General features: G+C 41.5%; 2 protein-coding genes across 2 annotated transcripts in view; one reads left to right on the top strand and one right to left on the bottom strand.

Moving 5' to 3' along the window:
- Positions 1 to 8,583, bottom strand: part of WDR92 (WD repeat domain 92) — a 24,761-nt gene extending 16,178 nt beyond the window's left edge. The window contains exon 1 of the mRNA XM_005884538.2: positions 8,061 to 8,583. Coding sequence (XP_005884600.2) covers positions 8,061 to 8,165 — 105 coding nt within the window. The 5' untranslated portion in view covers positions 8,166 to 8,583. The remainder of the gene's footprint in view (positions 1 to 8,060) is intronic.
- Positions 8,584 to 8,685: 102 nt separating this feature from the next.
- On the top strand, positions 8,686 to 17,697 carry PNO1 (partner of NOB1 homolog). Its single transcript, XM_005884539.2, has 8 exons — positions 8,686 to 8,960; positions 9,180 to 9,329; positions 11,887 to 11,970; positions 12,151 to 12,211; positions 12,436 to 12,553; positions 16,025 to 16,095; positions 16,764 to 17,257; positions 17,607 to 17,697. The coding sequence occupies exons 1-7, from the start codon at positions 8,754 to 8,756 to the stop codon at positions 16,829 to 16,831; spliced, it is 759 nt and encodes a 252-aa protein (XP_005884601.1). The 5' UTR covers positions 8,686 to 8,753; the 3' UTR covers positions 16,832 to 17,257; positions 17,607 to 17,697.
- Positions 17,698 to 19,638: the final 1,941 nt, after the last annotated feature.

The following is a 19,638-nucleotide window of genomic DNA, read 5'->3' as shown; positions in this document are numbered from 1 at the left end:
CCTCCCTGCATTGTGCCTACATATGCAAATTAACTGCCATCTTTGTTGGAGGTTAACCGCCATCTTAGTTGGCAGTTAATTTGCATATCGCCCTGATTAGCCAATGAAAAGGGTAGCGGTCGTACACTAATTACCATGTTTCTCTTTTATTAGATTAGATTTACAGCCTTATTAAAGGGTTTAAATAAAGTGGTAATATAAAAAGCAATTAAAACTTATGATAAAAATGATCATGCTTTTCCTTTAGTCATCTTATATAATAAAAGACTAATATGCAAATCAACCGAACAGCAGACCGACCGGTCGCTATGATGCATACTGACCACCAGGGAGCAGACGCACGCAGGAGCTGCCCCCTGGTGGTCAGTGTGCTCCCACAGAGGGAGCGCAACTCAGCCAGAAGCCGGGCTCATGGCTGGCAAGCACAGCAGCAGTGGTGGGAGCCTCTCCCGCCTCCGTGGCAGTGCTAAGAATGCCTGACTGCTGCGAACATCCCCTGAGGGCTCCCAGACTGCAAGAGGGCACAGGCCGGGCTGAGGGACCCCCCTCCCCCCCTCCCCACCCCCGAGTACACCAATTTCGCGCAGGGGGCCTCTAGTTCTTCTATAGTTTAGAAGTATATAACTGTCAAAAAGAATGAGTTTTAATTTTGCCTTTCCTTTCATCTCACTAATGAGACTTTCAAATGCTGATAACTCTACCATCTCCATTGGTTTGCAAATATGAACATCTCGGCATTTAATGTGGTATTCTTCTTTAAGATTCTCTGTAGAAATGAGAATGTAATGAAGATATTGCTCTTTCCAGATGGCTACAGGAACAAAAATTGTTATGAGTATCTCATAGTTTTCCCTGCAGAACCCTCTAAACTGAGAATGTTTATGTCCTATTCTCTGTGGGATCCTTTCAATCATAGATTTGTATACCTGTGTGTACCAAAGGCACTGCTATTAGTATGGATTAGCCAATCTTCTCAGGTTCCTTTCATTTAAAAGGCTACTTCTCCGAGGATTATATATAATTACATTAGTAAAATAACTATATACCAATGCACTACTTAAGGTATGTGGCTTATGGAAGTCACGTGAAGAAGAACATATCACAGAAAGGATCCTTGAAATGATCTAATACTACCCCCCTCCCACCCCCGTCATAGATAAAGATATCCAAGTCTAGAGCTTTATAGATTTGCCCAACTCGAGCATTCAACATTTACTAGTAATGAGTCCCTACTATATGGAAGTCAATGAACTAGGCAGAAGAAGACATAAAGATGAGTAAGACGGACCATTCCCTCAAGGAGTTTACAGCCCAAATACAGTAGTCCCCCGTTATCCATGGGGGATATATGTTCCAAGACCCCCAGTAAATGCTTGAAACAGAAGATAGTACTGAACCCTATATACACTATGTTTTTGCCTATACATACCTATGATTAGGTTTAATTTATAAATCAGGCACAATAAGAGATAAGAGATTAACAATAACTAATAATAAAATAGAACAATTATAACAATATACTGTAATAAGAGTTATGTGAATGGCTCTGGGCATTAATAAAAATAAGGGTTATTTTTATACAAGTACTGTGGTGCTGAAACCATCAATATGATAACCATGGCAGCTACTAAGTGACTAACAGGCAGGGAGCATATACACCATGGATACAGTGTGGGACAGAGTAGGATGGCATGAGATTTCAACACCCTACTCAGATTGGCATGCAATCTAAAACTTATGTTTATTTATTGCATTTTCCATTTAATATTTTCAGACCATGGGTAATAGAAACTGTGGAAAACAAAACCGAGAATGGGGGGGGACGGGACTATAGGATCAGTTCCTACCTGACTCCTCCTACATATACACATGCATTATGCTACCCTCACCTACTCCCACACCTCTGTGGAACTTTCATTACTCGTTTACTTCCTGATGTTTCTAATTTCTCCAAGGTCCCCACTGACCCCAACTTCACCTCCCAGGTCACCGACAGCCCTCCTGAAGTCTGCTTTTCCTTCTGGTTCGGCCACTGGAAACTCTGGACAATCTGTAATTAGATGAGGCCACTAGTTGATGCCTGTCCCACACTATACTCTGGCCTTATAATATCACCTTCCATTTACTGTCAGCCTCAATAGGGCAAAACTATTACTCAGATTTGGTCTCTACACCTTTTATATTTTTTATTCTTAATGTTTATATAATATAGTTCTCTCTAAAAATTCAAACAAAACAAGACAAAAGGGCAAAAAGTCAGTCTCCCTTTGACACTCCCTGGAAGTAATCCCCATCCTTCGAAACCTTTTTCTGTACATTTACAAACACACATAAGTTTGTTTTAGTATAAAGAGGATCATCATATATTGGCCTTTGACTTTGTTTTTTTCACTTAACAATATATCCAGATAAACTGTTTTCCCTACACAGAATTCTCCAGTTGCTAGGGCACCTCCCCTTGGAAACCTTCAGTTCCTGTGCCAATCTCCATCCCTCCCATTAAGGTGGGCCTGCTTCACACAATTTAAAAAATAATTTCCCTGCCACTTTCAACGTTTGGCTGGGCATTTCCATATAGGGTTTACATAGCAACTTACAAACAAGAAGAAAAGAAAATTCACTTCACACAAACTATAAACTTTTCTTTCATGATTAAAAAGACATCGTTATATGGTACAAAGCTTTGGAAATCCTCAGCTTGTTGAGCTTTCTCATGGCTTGGGATCTAGATAAATTGGCAGTTACTGTGTAGCCAGGTATAAAACAAAGCATTCACAGACTCCCTGGAATTGTCCTAAACAAAATTAGTTATCTAGCTGGAGGAGGTCGATGGGGGAAAAAAGAGAACATATGTAATACTTTCAACAATAAAGATTAAAAAAAAACCCAGTCATCTACAATAACTGGTTGTAAAGGACCATACTGATGAGAAGCACAGAACCATAGAATGTTAATTGTTTTTCTTTTTAATGCATAGGCTGTCCAAGATAACATCAGTTATTCACTGTATTAGATTGATATTATTTCAGTTATTTTTCCAATTTTATGAAGAAGAGTATCTTACAATGGGATAATACCGAGAATCAAAATGTTTGTCAATAAACAAAGGAGTCAGTTTTCAAATCACGTGTGTCCTCCCCACCTGCTCCTTCCTTCAAATAAAAGTACCTGAAATAATCCTATATCTATATAATAAAAGCCTAATAGTCTGTGTCCAGTTGGCCATTCAACCAATCAAAGGGTAATATGCTAATGATATGCTAAGGCCGCTCAACTGCTTGCTATGACGTGCACTGACCACCAGGGGGCAGATGCTCCAACTGGTAGGTTAGCTTGCTGCTGGGGTCTGGCTGATTGGGACGGAGATGGGCCGGACATGCCCTGGAGCCCTCCCACGGTCCCTCCCTGGCTGGCCAACCTCCTGCTTCCCTCCCGGGCCCCGATTACACACTGGTGGGGTTCCTCAGCCTGGCCTGCACCCTCTCGCAATCCAGGACCCCTTGGGGGATGTTGGAGAGCGGTTTCGGTCCGATCCCGCAGGCCAGGCCGAGGGACCTGACTGGTGCACGAATTCGTGCACTGGGCCTCTAGTATAGTAATAGTGATACAACACCTAATCAATGTGAGGACACAATTTCTATGGTTAAACTAATCCAGAGCTCCAGCTTATGCCAACTGATGAAACAGCTCCACACTCCCTCCTCCCACTTATTTCACAGTGGGCTTGGTCTCCCCAGCTCTAAGTCATGGGTAATGGCTCCCACAGTCTGAGGCAGAGGGTGAAGACAGCCCTCTCAGTAAGAAGTAGGTGGGCCCTAATGGGCAAGAATATGGTGCCAGGAACTCAGAGGGTTAGGAGGCCATGGGGAGCTGCCTCATATCTATCTATCTATCTATCTATCTATCTATCTATCTATCTATAAAAGACTAATATGCAAAGTGTCCCCTCGGGAGTTCGATCGCTTGCTATGATGTGCGCTGACCACCAAGGGGCGGCGTGGACCATGGTGGTCAACCAGTGGTGGTGGCGGGGTGCTGAGGGAGCAAGGGAAGGAGGAGGCGGGGAGGCAGGGAACCTGATCCGCCCTGATCGCCAGTCAGGCCTAGGGACCCTACCCATGCATGAATTTCATGTACCTGGCCTCTAGTTAGTATATATTAACTTTTGCTATATGGTAGTGGAAGTAACCATCCATGATGGTCGTATTTGACCCAGATGTTGGTTCTCTTTGCTACAATAAGTTAACATGATTAAAGAAGCCCATGATAGATAATTCTAGTGAGAGATATTTTTGTTCTGTCTGTGGGTGGGTCTAGTACAGCTTGTCAGTATTTCCTCCTCCACATCCTGGCACTACTTAATTAACATTAAAAGGTTTAGCCACCAAATGCTAACAAGCAGTGAATTCAGTGCCACAGGGGCTAAAAAGCAGAGCTGTATTAGCTCATTACTAAATTTGAAAGTGTAAACATCCCTAACTATATTGCCATTTTTCAGGACTACCCCCAGTCCTTTGTGCCAATTAGAAAAAAGGTGCCTTTTACAGGCTGATGAAGTCTCATGGGTAAGGCTTGATGAAAGAGGTAGATTTCAGCTCTCGTACTCTTGGCCAGACATTCATGGGTGATGCAACTAACTGCTCAACTGTATATGGAGGCCTTGCTGTCATTCCCATTAATCTTTAGTAACAAGCTAAGGAAGGCACCAACAAAGATTCATTGTCTTCCTTCCTTTTTGTCTTGGATGCACAGGCTTTGACTTAAAGTGGTCCCACAATGATAGAATCAAGTCTTTAACCTAATATTGTAATAAAATAATTCCTCTAGCCCCATTGAAGTCAACCCTGGTACTCATTAGAATCATCTGGTGGAAGCTGAAAAAATACTGATGTCCAGACCTCATCCTAGTCTAAATGCAAGAGTCCCAGTGCACCAGAACTTCTAAGGGTGGGACCAACGCATGAATATCTTAAAACACACACACAAACAGCAACAATACACGTTAAGAGTTGAGAATCACTGAACATGTATTTAATCTATATTCTTTCCCAGTGCATCATCACATCCAAATACAAGGTAAATTCTTAAATGTTTTCCCATTTGTTTTATCCTCTTCAGACAGCAGGCTCTTTAGGAGAAAGAACTCATCAATTAAATAGTTCTGGTCCTTCTTCAGAATAGTCCTTAGATACAGGTGAAATATGAGATCACGGGTGATACTAATTTTCCTCTTTTCCTATCTACAGAGTGCCCCCCCCCCCAAAAAAATGTATAGTTTAACAGCTGATTCTATTACATTTTGAAAATGAAATGTATTTTAATAAACACTGCCTTTATAATTATTCACAGTGTGTATACATTTTTGAGGTCACCCTGTATATTTCTGAAATGTTCTATCATTAACTCATTACTTTTGCTAAAAAGCAAATTTATTTGAAAAACTCATTAGAATCCTCTAGAAACTCTAGAAAAGACCAAAGAGCACTATTTCACTTTTGGAACGAGTGTATTCCTACAATGTATACAAATCATAGTCTTATAAAAAAGAAGTCACAAGCCCTAGCTGGCTTGGCTCAGTGGATAGAGCGTCAGCCTGCGGACTGAAGGGTCCCAGGTTCAATCCTGGCCAAGGGTACATGCCTGGGTTGTGGGCTCGATCCCCAGAAGGGCGTGTGCAGGAGGCAGCCAATCAATGATTCTCTCATCATTGATGTTTCTATCTCTCTCCCTCTCCTCTCCCCTCCTCTCTGAAATCAATAAAGAAATATATTAAAAAAAAGAAAAAAAGAAGTCAAGTCTAGAGATGCTCTCTGGTTGAGCTTTGGTTGGTATTTGTTTCTAATACTTCACCTTTAAATTTCTTTGTGCTATTCTAATGTTTCCCATTTGTTTAGACCCCTGATCCCAATCGTATAATCAATAAACCAATATTTAAATTACCCAAGTTACACTAAGTAAAGTGTATGATTATCTAACCACTAAGCTGTACAACTGAAACCAATACAAAACAAAATTTAAAGGGAAAAACTAAATTACCCAAGTTATATCCTTTACAGACATACATTTACTCATTCTTTTAACAAGTAATTTACTGAGTTACTGCTCCTTACATACCATATTAAAGAAAGACACTGCCCTGGCCAGTGTGGCTCAGTTGGCTGGGTGACGTCCCTTGCACTGGTTTTAATTCCAGATCAGGGCATATGCCAGGGTTTCGGGCTCAATCCCCAGTAGGGGGCGTGCAGGAGGCAACCCAGTGATGTTCAGCTCTCACACTGAAGTTTCTCTCAGTCTCTCCTCTGGCCCTCTCCCTCTCTCTAAAATGTCAATAAAAAAATATTAAAAAAAAAAAAAGACACCATCCTTACTCTCCAGGAGCTTACAATCTAGAGATAAATGGAACAGAATGATGTATTTCAGGCACAGAGAGTAAATACCACAGGAACGCAATGTAAGAAAGGTTGCTTTGTGTGGGGATGGGGAAGGGACTCCAGAAATCAAATCATCTGAACTGGACCTTACAACAGCAACAGGTGACTGGGGGCAAGTGGTGAGCAACTTAAGGAAACAGAGAAAAGAACAAGCCACATTTAGTGAGTCCCTGACTAGAGAAGACAAACTGAACAAGAAAACTGACACTCACAGACGTTTAAAGTGGGATGGGGCCCAACCTACCTTCTAATCTAAGCTTCCTATCAAAACTACATTCATCCTTCACTTACCAGTTTAACCTCCGACTCCTCCAAGTAGATTCTCTCTATAGCTTTTGATCCCCGGAGCTGTCAACCTTCCCTGTAGTCCAGTGGTTCTCAACCTTCTGGCCCTTTAAATACAGTTCCTCATGTTGTGACCCAACCATAAAATTATTTTCGTTGCTACTTCATCACTGTAATGTTGCTACTGTTATGAATCGTAATGTAAATATCTGATATGCAGGATGGTCTTAGGCGACCCCTGTGAAAGGGTCGTTCGACCGCCAAAGGGGTCGCGACCCACAGATTGAGAACCGCTGCGTCGTCTATGACAACCCTACACGCCTGAGCATGATCATTTTGTCCAGGTAACCCAAATCAAGGCGCTTTTTAAAACGGTAAACAGGTATAAAAAATGTTAGTTAACGTGATTCTTAAATTCGTTCACTGTTGATCTTTTCAAAACGTGTAAACGTGATCATGCCACACACTGCTTAAAGCCCTTCAATGATGCCGTTATTCTCAGGGGGAGACAGGCATAAACTTTAAATGATGTATGTATAGGTGTTGCAACGTTCGGTCCCTGCTTACCACTCCTGTTTCTTAAGAGGAGACTTTTTTCCATCGCTGAGCTTCCGCATTGGCCGTTTCCCAGGGAAACCTCGTCCTTGACTCTTAGTGCGGCCTGGTTAGTTTCTACTACTGATTTCAGCGAGGAAGAGAGGGGGTTGTTCTTACTCTCACAGCACCGTGTTCTTTCATGTTTGAGAATTCATCTTGGTTTGCACTGACGCATTGTTGGTGTGATTATCTGACCGATTCTCTCTCCCACAGGAAAACCCCCTGAGATTGGGGATACTGTCATTCACACGCCCGGGAATACCAGGCAGTCAACTGACACTTGTGGAAAGAATAAATGTGAAGTTAGGGGATCTGTCTCCTGCAATTACACGGCAGGCAAACCGGCGCCAGCTCTGGCTCTGTTTGCATGAAAAAGCATTTTACGAACAAGGCCCCCCATTCACAGACTCTCCACGAACTGCGCGCTGCCCCGAAGGGCCTCGCATTCAGACTCGGATGCGTCCCGTCGCTTCCAGAGGCCTCGCGCTGCACCGCAGGGGCCGCTGGAGGAGGGGCCGGGCGGGCGCGGATGGACTCGCCCGCCGAGGAGAACTCTGGGCTCGGGCAACAGCATGTACATCGGCAGCACGGCTCCATCTGCGATCAACTCCGCTCCGCTCGAGCGGTGCTTTTTCGGGACCCTGGACGGAGGCGTCGGCGTAACGCAGACCCCGCACTCCGAATCCGCACTCGCCCCCCAATGGTACTCCCGGATCCTGGACGAGGGCAGTCTCGCCCGGTACCCACCTCCCGGAGCAGCTTGAGGTCCCCGTGCTGGATCTCGTACAGCTGGATGACGCCGGTGCCCCGGGCGAAGTTGCCCATGGTCACAAACTTGGCGCTGCAGGGCATCTACTTACAGTCAAACACCGTGTAGTTGAGGCCCTTCTGGATGTGGACAATGATCTGCGGCTTCTCGAAGGCCGACATGGTCCAGCCGACTTGTCCTCCGCTAACGGGTACTCTCAACCCCTGCCCAAACCCTAACCTGGAAACCAGACCCCAAACAGTTGGGACGGTTTGTCCCTTCCGCTCGCCGTACTCGCCCCCTGACGCCCTAGCCAGTTGGACTTAGTTGTCTCAGATAATACCAGATGCGTTACTGAAATCCCACGAGCTTTTCCTTCACCGGTGGCACAAACTTAGGTATCGCCTTTGCCTAATGCCTTTAGCACATACACAGATTCCAGGCCACAAGATGCTTTGGCGTAGAGTGGCGGGGCCAGAGGCGACCATAAGAATACGGCATATTTTAGGACAGCCCCCTTCCCTCCTCAGCAAACTCACACAAAAATCCTGCTTCAGGTCCCCGGCGTGGGGACCTCTTAGGAAAGGGGGCGGAGCTCTGCGGCTGGTTGGCGAGCATGTGTTGCGCCTGCGCAGTGCAGCGGCGCACGTGTTCCACCCGGAAACGCCTGCGGAGGCTGGAGATTCCTGAGGATGTCCGCCGCAATGGAGGCACAGAGCGCTGTGGCCGAGGACGGTTTCACCCAGGTCACCCGCAAGGGTGGCCGGAGGGCGAAGAAAAGGCAGGCGGAGGAGCTGTCCGCGGCGGGGGAGGGCGGGGACGCGAGCCGCATGGACACCGAGGAGGCCCGGCCGGTGAAGAGGCCCGTGTTCCCGCCCCTCTCCGGGGACGGGTTCCTGGTACTGGCGGGACCCGGGACGGGAGTGGGGTAGGGACCTGGGGGAGGCCAAGTCGGTGGTGATGGTGAGGCTGCGTGGGCTCTTCTGAAGCTGCAGACGTGACTCCGCTGACGTTTCATTCGTTCAGAGAAAGGGAGCTTTTTTGTGCGGATCAGTTGTCAAGTTACAGCTCCACCCCCCTTCCTTCAGGCATCTCAATTGTGCGTTCCTTCCTTGCAGGATGGGAAAGAAGAAACAAGGAAAATTCCAGTCCCAGCTAACAGATACACACCATTGAAAGAGAACTGGATGAAGATATTTACTCCTATCGTAGAACATTTGGGACTTCAGATTCGCTTTAACTTGAAATCGAGGAATGTGGAAATCAGGGTATGGAGAACGCCAACCATTTCCAAATACCGTTTACAGGGATGAACATGCAGGAATAGACTTTCCTCCGTGGGACTTGTTTTGTTAAATGACTTTCTCCCAGTTTTCTAACTTAGTGAGTTTGCATTTAACACATATATTAGTTGAGTTCATAAGTTGAGCCTGAGATCATACCAAAATAGTGGTTATGCTCTGCATATTTTTTTTTTTATAATGTTCTGTGTTGAACTGAGAAAAGGCCAGCTAAAGAGAGGTCGTCATAAACAGAAGTTTGTAAATAATGAGCTGAAGTACTTGCTGCACTATCTATTTTATTGGTATTTGGGGAAAATGTATCTTAGAAATAAGTACAAATTATATATATACACACATATATGTTGTATACACGTATATACAGTACTACACACGTGTATATATTTTTTCCCATGGTGTCAGCCCAGTGGTTCGACAATCAAAATTAATTGACTTAGAGCTTCTTTTTCTGAGTGCCAACTTTGTATCAGAATCAAAGACCAAAATCAATTATAATCTGTCTTTTTGAGGATTGTTGTCCTGTCATCAGGACTGCTATAGACTCATCTCCACTGAGAGACTAGAACAATGGGATAAAGCGGAGAGGCACTCTAAACACATTGTATGTGGGAAACGTATTTATACGTTTTACGTATTTATACGTTCTACCAGTGCAGTAGAGCGCGGGACACGTATTAATACGTTTTTTATAGGCTAGCGGTAGAATTCGGGTAACGTATAAATACGTAAACTAAAGTTATCGTAATTTTACTGAATGTTGCCATTTGCGCAAAAAAATTAGCAAAAATGGCCCGCGCCACCTGTTAGCGCGCGATAAAAACTACCCGCAAACAATGTGTAAATAGTTAGTAACGTTTAAAAGAGAGAACTTGACCGTAGACTTCCTTGCCACTTGCATTCAGGTTTTCATGGCTTCATGCCAAAACTTCCTGTTTCCTTATAGATTCCCCTTGCTTCGTTGCTTTACATCATCTTTCACCACTCCGTCCTCTGTGCCGAGCCAGATTAATTTTCCCAGACCACACACTGCTTTTATTATGACCTGGCATCTTCAGTGTCTCTGAAACACAAGAGTTAAGTTTCTGACTGAACTTGCCTTTCAAGTAGGAGTCCCAGGCCCAAGTTTGTCCCACCATCTCTCTGAACATTTTTATATCCATACATATGGGTGGCTTTCCTCTGTGACGCAGGCCCTCTCCTCCCTACCCCCTTTGTCGTCCTGTCTCAGTCCCCTTCCTCTTTTAGGGTCTAGCTCAAGTCCTTTCTCCTTTATGATCAGTCCATTTTTCAGTCATGCCTTCAGTACCTACACCTTTATTGTGTTTCGCTGTCATGTTCTCCTTTATGATCAGTCCATTTTTCAGTCATGCCTTTATTGTGTTTCGCTGTCATATGGATTGCAGCACCCTCAGTTTGGGTCCCACTAACGGTTGTTGATGCTGTTATATGCCAGGCACATAGTGGTGCTTTAGCGCATGCTACACCATTTTGGCCTTTAGGACAGCCCCGTTAGGGAGATGACATATCCCCATCTTATGGATGTGGGGAAACTGCGGGTCAAAGGAGTATCTTGGCCAAAGTCATCAAGCTGATAAGTGAATTTTGATACTAGTAGGGACCTCTTGGGATCTCCTACCCTGGCGCCCTTATTTTACGATGAGAAAACTTAAGACCTAGAATATTTATGGGACTTGTTCAAGGTCATGTAGAGGATTGGGATAGGATCCAGTTTTAAAACCAGACTCATACAGGGTCTAGTTTTATACAACCCTGTATGGTTTCAAATTTGTCAAGGATGTGGTCTCTCCTCAATTAGATTGTGACCTTATGTGGGAGAGTGGAAATAACAGTCTTGGAATCAGACCTATGTTCAAATCTTACCTTTTTCACCTTTTAGTACTTTAGTTGCCTCGAACATCAGTCTTTATATCACTTAATATTTAGGGTTGTCATGAAGCTTAGAGCTGTAGTACAGAAAGCACCTTTATAATGCATGTCATTTACAGTGGTAGGCATGTTATGAATAGCTGTTTCTGTGATTATCCAATGAACTCTTTGAGGGCAGGATCCCTGCTTAAACCACTCTCAGTAGTTAGTACTGGAGTTGTTGCTGTGGGAAACATCAGTACATACATGATTGAAGTTGGGAGATTAGATCACAACTTGCAGGGAAGACTGTATTGAAAGATAAGACAACTGGCTTGGGCCTTGACGCATTGAGGGGCTGGTCTGAGAGGACGTTCCGGCTGTGCCAGAGGGATCTTGCTGTTAAGCCCAAGTCAGATCTGGATGGAGTACAGTCATTTGACAGCATTTTGGTGGAACTGTCTACCTCTGGAGTTGGGAAAGTTTTATTTTGCAAGTTAAACAGCACTTACCTCAGCAAAAACTGGGTCATGGAGAATACACTGGGGAAAGGGTGGTGGTGAAGAAAATTACAATAAAGGGAAAGGTCATTCCTAGTATTCTGTTAGAATATTATCTTTTTCATCACCACCTATAATGTGTGCCTCTTTTAAAACAGACTTGTAAAGAAACCAAGGATGTTAGCGCTCTGACAAAAGCCGCCGATTTTGTGAAAGCCTTTATTCTCGGGTTTCAGGTAGAGGTGAGTGATTTCATGACATCTGAAATAGGGGCTTGAAAAATACTCAGAATGAATGTTTCAATGAATTGGGACTTTTTTAAATATGAATTTTCTAATTCCATAATTTGTGTACTTTAGCTTAATACTCATTCTCAGGGATTTAAATGGAAGGGCTTCACAGTATTTATTTTTATATTGTAGGATGCACTTGCTCTCATTAGGTTGGATGACCTCTTCTTAGAGTCCTTTGAAATTACAGATGGTGAGTGTATGGCGGTCTTTTGTAATGAAATACTGTCCTTTTGTATTGTGTGTTTCTCAACTTTCCTAAAGCTTTGGTTGAGCTGGATTATTAGCAGCTTTTTAAAAAAAAATGCATATTTCATGTCTGTTAGGAGGGAAATTGCGTTAAAGATTACACTTTATGTGGAAGTGGGTGGTGTACTGGAATGGCTCGCCTCTTGAGGTCTTGCTTTTCTCATTTAGTGAAGCCTCTAAAGGGAGACCACCTGTCGAGGGCAATAGGGAGAATCGCTGGCAAAGGAGGAAAAACCAAATTCACCATAGAGAATGTGACACGGACGCGGATAGTTCTAGCTGATGTGTAAGTATGTGATCTTAAGAAAATTATTGTTGTAATTTACATTTGATCTTTTGCTTGGTCATAAAGATAAAATGACCTTTCAGAAGGTCATAAAAGTTGTATTTTATGCATAGGGTTGCCACTAAATCTTTGTCAGCATATGGTTCTGGATGAATAGTTACTTACTTTGAAAGCAGATTAAGTTAGGAAAATCTTAGAAATTTTTTCTTCAGTTAGCATGAAGGGAATGTTTGGAACCAGTATTAAAAGGAATTATAGGACAGGTGAAAATGTAAATAGTTTCTCAGGGGAATCTATTAAGTCAGTAGGGGAGAGCAAATGCTGTTGTGAGATTTCCTTTTAAAATATGTATTTAAAGGCCCTTACTAAAAGGAAGGTGAGTAGTCACATTGGGCAGAAACTAGAGAACATATGGGGACATAAATAAGATGAGACGGGCTTAATGTAAGGGTGCAGGAAGTCTAATTACCCCTCCATGAGGTTGAAGCTGCTCTGTTGCCAGGTTGGGATAACTAGCAGATGGCTCAGAGATTATATAATGCACAAAGTTGGGAGACGAAGCCGTTGCCTGCTACCGAATCCAAAAATAATTTTATTTGAAATTGTCTCATCTTTGCTCTAAACTGAGAGGCTCAACTATTTCTGTACTTAAAGAATAACTATAGTACTACTTTGGTGGACCTCTGTACCTGAGGACAGGTGTATTATAATTTTGATCTTTTATGAATTGAGTCTAGAGTTGGGAGTAGGGAGCCAGGGGAAAAGTTTTTTTGAACTAGAAACTTCAGAAATTGTGAAATGTGTACCACATATTAAAATACTAGAGGCCTGGTACGTGAAATTCGTGCACGGGTAGGGTCCCTAGGCCTGGCCTATGATCAGGGCCAATCAGGGCCTTCCTTCGTTCCACGCTGCCCCCTGGTGGTCAGCGCACATCATAGCGAGCAGTTGAACTCCCAAAGAGACAATTTGCATATTAGCCTCTTTTTTTTTTAAAATATATTTTATTGGTTTTTCTACAGAGAGGAAGGGAAAGGGATAGAGAGTCAGAAACATTGATGAGAGAGAAACATTGATCAGCTGCCTCCTGCACACTCCCTACTGGGTATGTGCCCGCAACCAAGGTACATGCCCTTGACTGGAATCGAACCTGGGACCCTTGAGTCCGCAGGCCGACACTCTATCCATTGAGTCAAACCGGTTAGGGCACATATTAGCCTTTTATTATATAGGATAGCCCTAAAAACTTGTTAATTTAGAAATCTAAAAATGAACTGGTTTGTTAATCATATTATGGGTAGTACATCTTAAACTTATAAGTATTTATAAGCATTACCTTAAAAAATGTACTCGTTAAAATAATTTAACAGCTTTATTGTGGATGATTTACATACAATAACATTCACCTGTTCTAAGTACACAGTTGAGTGAGTTTGGGCAGAGGTACTAGTCCTGTAATCCCACTTCACTCACACAGTTCCTTCACCCCAAAAGTTCCTCGTGTACCTTTGCAACACCCATACCCAGGCACTTATTGATCTACTTTGTGTCACTGCGGTTTTGCCTTTTCTAGAAAGTCACAGTCTGTAGTCTTTGGGATATGGCTTCATTTAGTTCTTTTGACTCTCTCCATTTTGTTGGATGTATCAGTAATCCCTTTTTATTGCCAAGTACCAGTCCAATGTATGGATATATTGCATTTTGTTTATCCACCCACAGATGATGGACATTGGGATTTTCAATTTGATGCTATTACGAATAATGTTGCTATTGAATTGCTTCTTAGATCTTTTGTGTGTGTTTTTGTAAATTGAATTACTCAAAGTTAAAGAAATGTACTATCTGATAGTTTTTGCTACAAATAGGCTAATTGGAAATCCACAAGTTGAACAATTTAGATTAATTATGATCTAGCCATAAAGTGGACTGTTATACACCTCTCAATGTTATTTTGGATGAGTTGCTAATCTGGTAAAATACAATATAATGTGAGCAAGATATAAAACTAAAAACTACTTGCTCCATATATATGCAGATAAATCAGATAGGAAGTCATGTTGCCTATTTGTCCAGAGACCTCCATGCCATTCCAACTACTGCCCCATTACTTTGTTTTAGTAGGAAAACTACTGACGCTTTATATATTCTTGCTGTCTCTGTGTTCTCATCTTTCATGCTTTAAAGAATTCTATTTTTGTTAGTTAGACATACACATATTTTAAAAAGCCAAAAATTTCTACTGCCTACCTCCATTTCCTCCTCTTTAGAGGAGTCAATTTCAACTCAGCGAATTTTTAAAAATTATTTATCTCCATATTTCCAAATATCTTATTTATATGCCAGCTTCTTAATTTTTTCAGATTCATTGTTGACTACTATAAATGATAAGGATTTAGCTTTCTTTCACCCCTCCCCTCCACTCCACACACTCAACCTTTCTCACGATCCAGTTTACTCTTCTTCTGAACCATCCTGTCCGTACATTATGGGTTTTGTTAGACCAGCGTTCAGTATTACCTGCTGCCCGGCTTTGGAGCCCAGTTATGGAAGACATTGTGCAAACGTTTGCTTGACATTGCCCGTTTATAACATGATTCTTCTTCAGCTGAGTCTGGTGCCCATGTTTTTTACCTTCTCCAACAAACAACTCCCCTCTCCCCCCAATAATTTCGTCAGAGTTACAGAGGGGTGGTTGCCTGTTTGCACAGAATGGGAAAGAAAACATGGGGATCATCTGAATAGACTTTAACTGATTTTCTTGTTAGTAGCTTCACTCTTACCCCATTTGCAGAAATACCTGAGCCTATGGGGGCGGGAGGGGGAGCGGGGAGAGGGTTCTGTTTGATGTTCCCAATGCCGATTTCAGATGGTTTACTGAAATTTTGGAAGATGAGTTGAAAAGGCAGAATGCTCTCTTTAGATCTTTAAGTCATTCAGCAAGGAACTCCCATTAAAATGGTCTGGGTGTGAGTACTGAAGAGATTTAGATAATCTTAGAAAGCTATATAGTAGAAATTCAAAGATGTTTTAATTAAGTACAGTATTTCTTGCATTTCTGGGTAATCAATAATCCCAGTTCGGCCAGTGTATAATCTTGAACAGGTTTCTTGTAAACATTTTCATCATCTGTAAAACGGTAATAGCATCTACCTAATGATTCTCCTGTGAGGATTAAAGGAGAACAAGTGTATGAAGCCCTAACACATTATTTTGGTCATTATTTACCCAAAATCTGATATCTTAGTTTTGTTTTTATGTTTATGTATTTTCTAATATTTTTATATTGGGACATAATTCACATGCCATAAAATTCCCCCTTTCAAAGTGGGTTCTTAGCATATTTGCAGAGTTTGCAGCCATCATCACAGCCTTTACTTAGAAATCTGTATTTATGATTTTTCAGTTTCTGGATTACAAGACTTAGTAAAGGAAATGTATTTTGTTGGTAACTTGTCTCACTTTTTCTTGCAGGAAAGTTCATATCCTTGGCTCTTTCCAAAACATCAAGATGGCAAGAACTGCCATTTGCAACCTCATCCTGGGTAATAGTTTATTTTTTTGTATTTTCTCTACAAAGAATAGAGGATCTAGAGTAAACCAGATTTGCAAGTCAGTTTAGAGAAATGTTAAAGATAGCAAATAGAGACTCTTGGGGGCTGGCAAATGAGAACCTGAGAGAAGTAGGAATCTTTTTGCTTGGATTCCATGTCTGCTAAAGCGAAAGGATTTATTGGCTTATATTGCTTAAATCTTCACTGCCTTTCCCTGATGAAGGCCGTGCACAGAAAAGCCATTCCAGAGCATCAGGCAATGACACCATATTTTAGGTTTAATGAAAGGGGAGCTGCTGCTGATCAGCACCAGTCAACTTAATCCACTTGGTCCCATTTCCCACAGGGCATCAGAGTCAGTAACTCGGTCCGGAGTTACAGGGAGTGTAGCAATTTACTCAGAAAACACTGGAGATTCTCCCTTGGTGCCCAGGTCTGACTAGCTTCCTTCCTAAATATGTTGGCTCTCATGATTTAAAATGGGTTTTTTTGGAGAATATTTGGATATGGTTTCCTTTTTAGGCCTTTTGTTGATTAAAGATAGATCCAATGGAAAATGTTCCTGTTCTTTTAGAGTTTTGTAGACCATTTTCCATGTAGTTTCTATATATGTGAGTATATTTCTACAGATAAATAAGCTTGTTTTGTTTCCTCTACAGGAAATCCTCCATCAAAGGTTTATGGCAATATTCGAGCTGTGGCTAGCAGAGCAGCAGATCGATTCTGATTTCAAATCAGAAACTTTTTCTTGTCTTTGGACTGTAGCTTACAAATGGTCCCAAGAAACCATGTGAAGAATTTTCGGTCACTTTAAACCTCAGTCTCTGTTTGTCAGTTCTTAGCCAGAAGCATAAACCCGAAAGGGAAAATTTGATAGTATTCATTCAACAGCTTTGAGGATAATTTAAGTATCAAAATTTCATACCATTATTATACTTAAACATTAATTACAATTTCTCTTATTTTAAGTTACATGCATAATTTCTAGTTCTCTTATTTGGAGGAAATATTCTTATTTTTCTATTTGAATTTGTTTTTAAATTATAGATTTATAAACATTTCTTCCCTATGAGTTGTAATTAAAGAACTATTCCCAGAAAATCTCTCTGAATCATGTCCCTCAATACTGGTGATGTGACTATTTTAGAATCAGGTTGTAAGCAGCAGTTTGGCTACACTGTGTTAACCAAAAGGCTAATCTTTCTACCTGTTTTGCCACTTGTAAAATTAAAAATTAAAAAAAAAAAGAACAGTATGCCATATACCCCAGGTCCCTAGAAACATATGCTGTGCAGATGTTTCTTCCCTGCAGCGACTGTGTCAAGCAGCAAGGATGGACCGGCTTCCGGCAGGATACACTGTAGACACTAGATACATTGTAGACACTGGATACATGGTAGACGCTGGATACATTGCAATGAGTTGTAATTAAAGAACTATTCCCAGAAAACCTCTCTGAATCATGTCCCTCAATACTGGTGATGTGACTATTTTAGAATCAGGTTATAAGCAGCAGTTTGGCTACACTGTGTGAACCAAAAGGCTAATCTACCTGTTTTGCCACTTGTAAAATTAAAAATTTTTATCACAATACAAGGTTGACGTGTTATTTTCCACATAAGTATATAAGTTGGGTTTATTTCTTCTAAGTAGTAAAATGATGTTTTTACTCCTAAGAAAATATGTTCTACAAGTGTAATAGTTGTTTTAACTAGTGTCTGCCTAAATAAATATTATGATTCAGCTTATGCATTTTTTAAATGAACTCTAAAGTTCATGTAAGAAAAAGTATTCAGCTGCTGTTTCATTTATATCAGTTACACGTGCCACTGTTACAGTCTAGTCTGTACATTGTATGGGATTGGATATACTTACATATTTTAGTAGGAATCCATTCAGGAATTGCTGGAAAAATTTCCCACCCCAAATAATTTTTTATCCTTTGCCGACACAGCAGCATGAAGAGTATGTAAGATGGGAGCAAATCTCTTTATATTAATAAACTTGGGACACTGAACTTTGATTTAGCACCTTGAGTTCTGGGTACCTCCCTAAGGGAGCAGTAGTACTTGGGGTTTGAAAGGGAGACAAAATGTTAGAGGAAACTCAATTCTCATAATGGGAATAATGAAGAAGGAATCAAGAGATAAATCTGATTATCACAGTGATAGTTGATCTTAAGAACCTGGATCAAATCACTAAATCTAACACCTCAAACCTTAGCCATGGTGTCTATGTTTCTATGCCATTTGTCATGCTATACTGTAATTATAGTGTCTGCCTCTCATCCTACTATCTAGCACAATTTCTGACTAACAATTTACTTATTAGCTGGAGAATGGACATGAGTAGTCTTTTTTCTTAGTGGCTGGTAAGGGAGGAGGCTTAGGTGTTTCCTCCTAGTCATTCCAGAAGATTTGGGTTCCAATACTCATGCTACCTAGAATTAGGATGATAGAGAAGAAAGCTCATGTTCAAGAATCTGGGAAAAGGACCTAACTTTCCTGATCTCAGCCATGTTAAGATTGGGCCAGCATGCTTAATGTTAGATTACTGAAAGTATACAGTGACAATGTACATAGCCATCCTACAACTTGTAAAATGCTCATGGGGAAATGTTAATTACTTATTTGGTCAAATACACCAAGTAAATCTGTAGGTTTGAGAACAAGGAATTGCTCCTTTGATCTGGTTAGCTGATAGATTTATAATGCCCAGGGGAAGTGAAAGGTTGAAGTGGCAAAGGACTTTAAACATTATGTAATGCAATGAGATTTTTGAGTTTGTGGGAATTTTTGAAGACTAAGGAATAATGTTTCAAGACACATGAGTTTGAACAATATTTAAGTCCTGGAAACTATCCAGAAAGATTGAGATGCTTTTTCACTTTTAAATTGTGGTGAACACATAAAGTTTACCATTTTAACCATTTTTAAGTATACACTATTGTGCAATCATTACAATCATCCATCTCCAGAAGTTTACCTTCCCTAACTGAAACTGTACCCATGAAACACTAATTCCCCAATACCTCCTCCTGGCCCTTGGCAACCACCATTCTACTTTCTCTGAATTTGAGAAATCCGGGAACTCATTTAAGTAGGATCACACAGTATTTGTTCTTTTGTAACTGCTTATCCTATATAATAAAGAGCTAATATGCTAATTAGACCAAACAGCAGAACAACCTTCTGGATGAAGCTGGGGCTTCGAGGGCTGGCCGAGGCAGCCGGGGCTTCGAGGGCTAAGCCCCTTGCACAAATTTCATGCATCGGGCCGGGCCTCTAGTTTTATATAATGTCTTCAAGGTTCACCCTGTTGTAGCATGTATCAATTTCCTTCCTTTTAAAGCTGAATATTCCATTATATGTATACCATCTGTCAGGTACATTTGGGTTGCTTCTACCATTTGGCTACTGTAAATGCTGCTGCTATGAACATATTTGTGGGTATACAAATAAACACCTGTGCTGGAGGCTAAAGAACAGTACTTAGCAAACCCTTGCTGTGGAAAGACTGTGGCACACCCGTTAC

Source organism: Myotis brandtii, unplaced genomic scaffold (assembly GCF_000412655.1).
Source record: "Myotis brandtii unplaced genomic scaffold, ASM41265v1 scaffold84, whole genome shotgun sequence".
Taxonomy (NCBI): Eukaryota; Metazoa; Chordata; class Mammalia; order Chiroptera; family Vespertilionidae; genus Myotis; species Myotis brandtii.
This window is presented reverse-complemented; position numbering and strand designations above follow the sequence as displayed.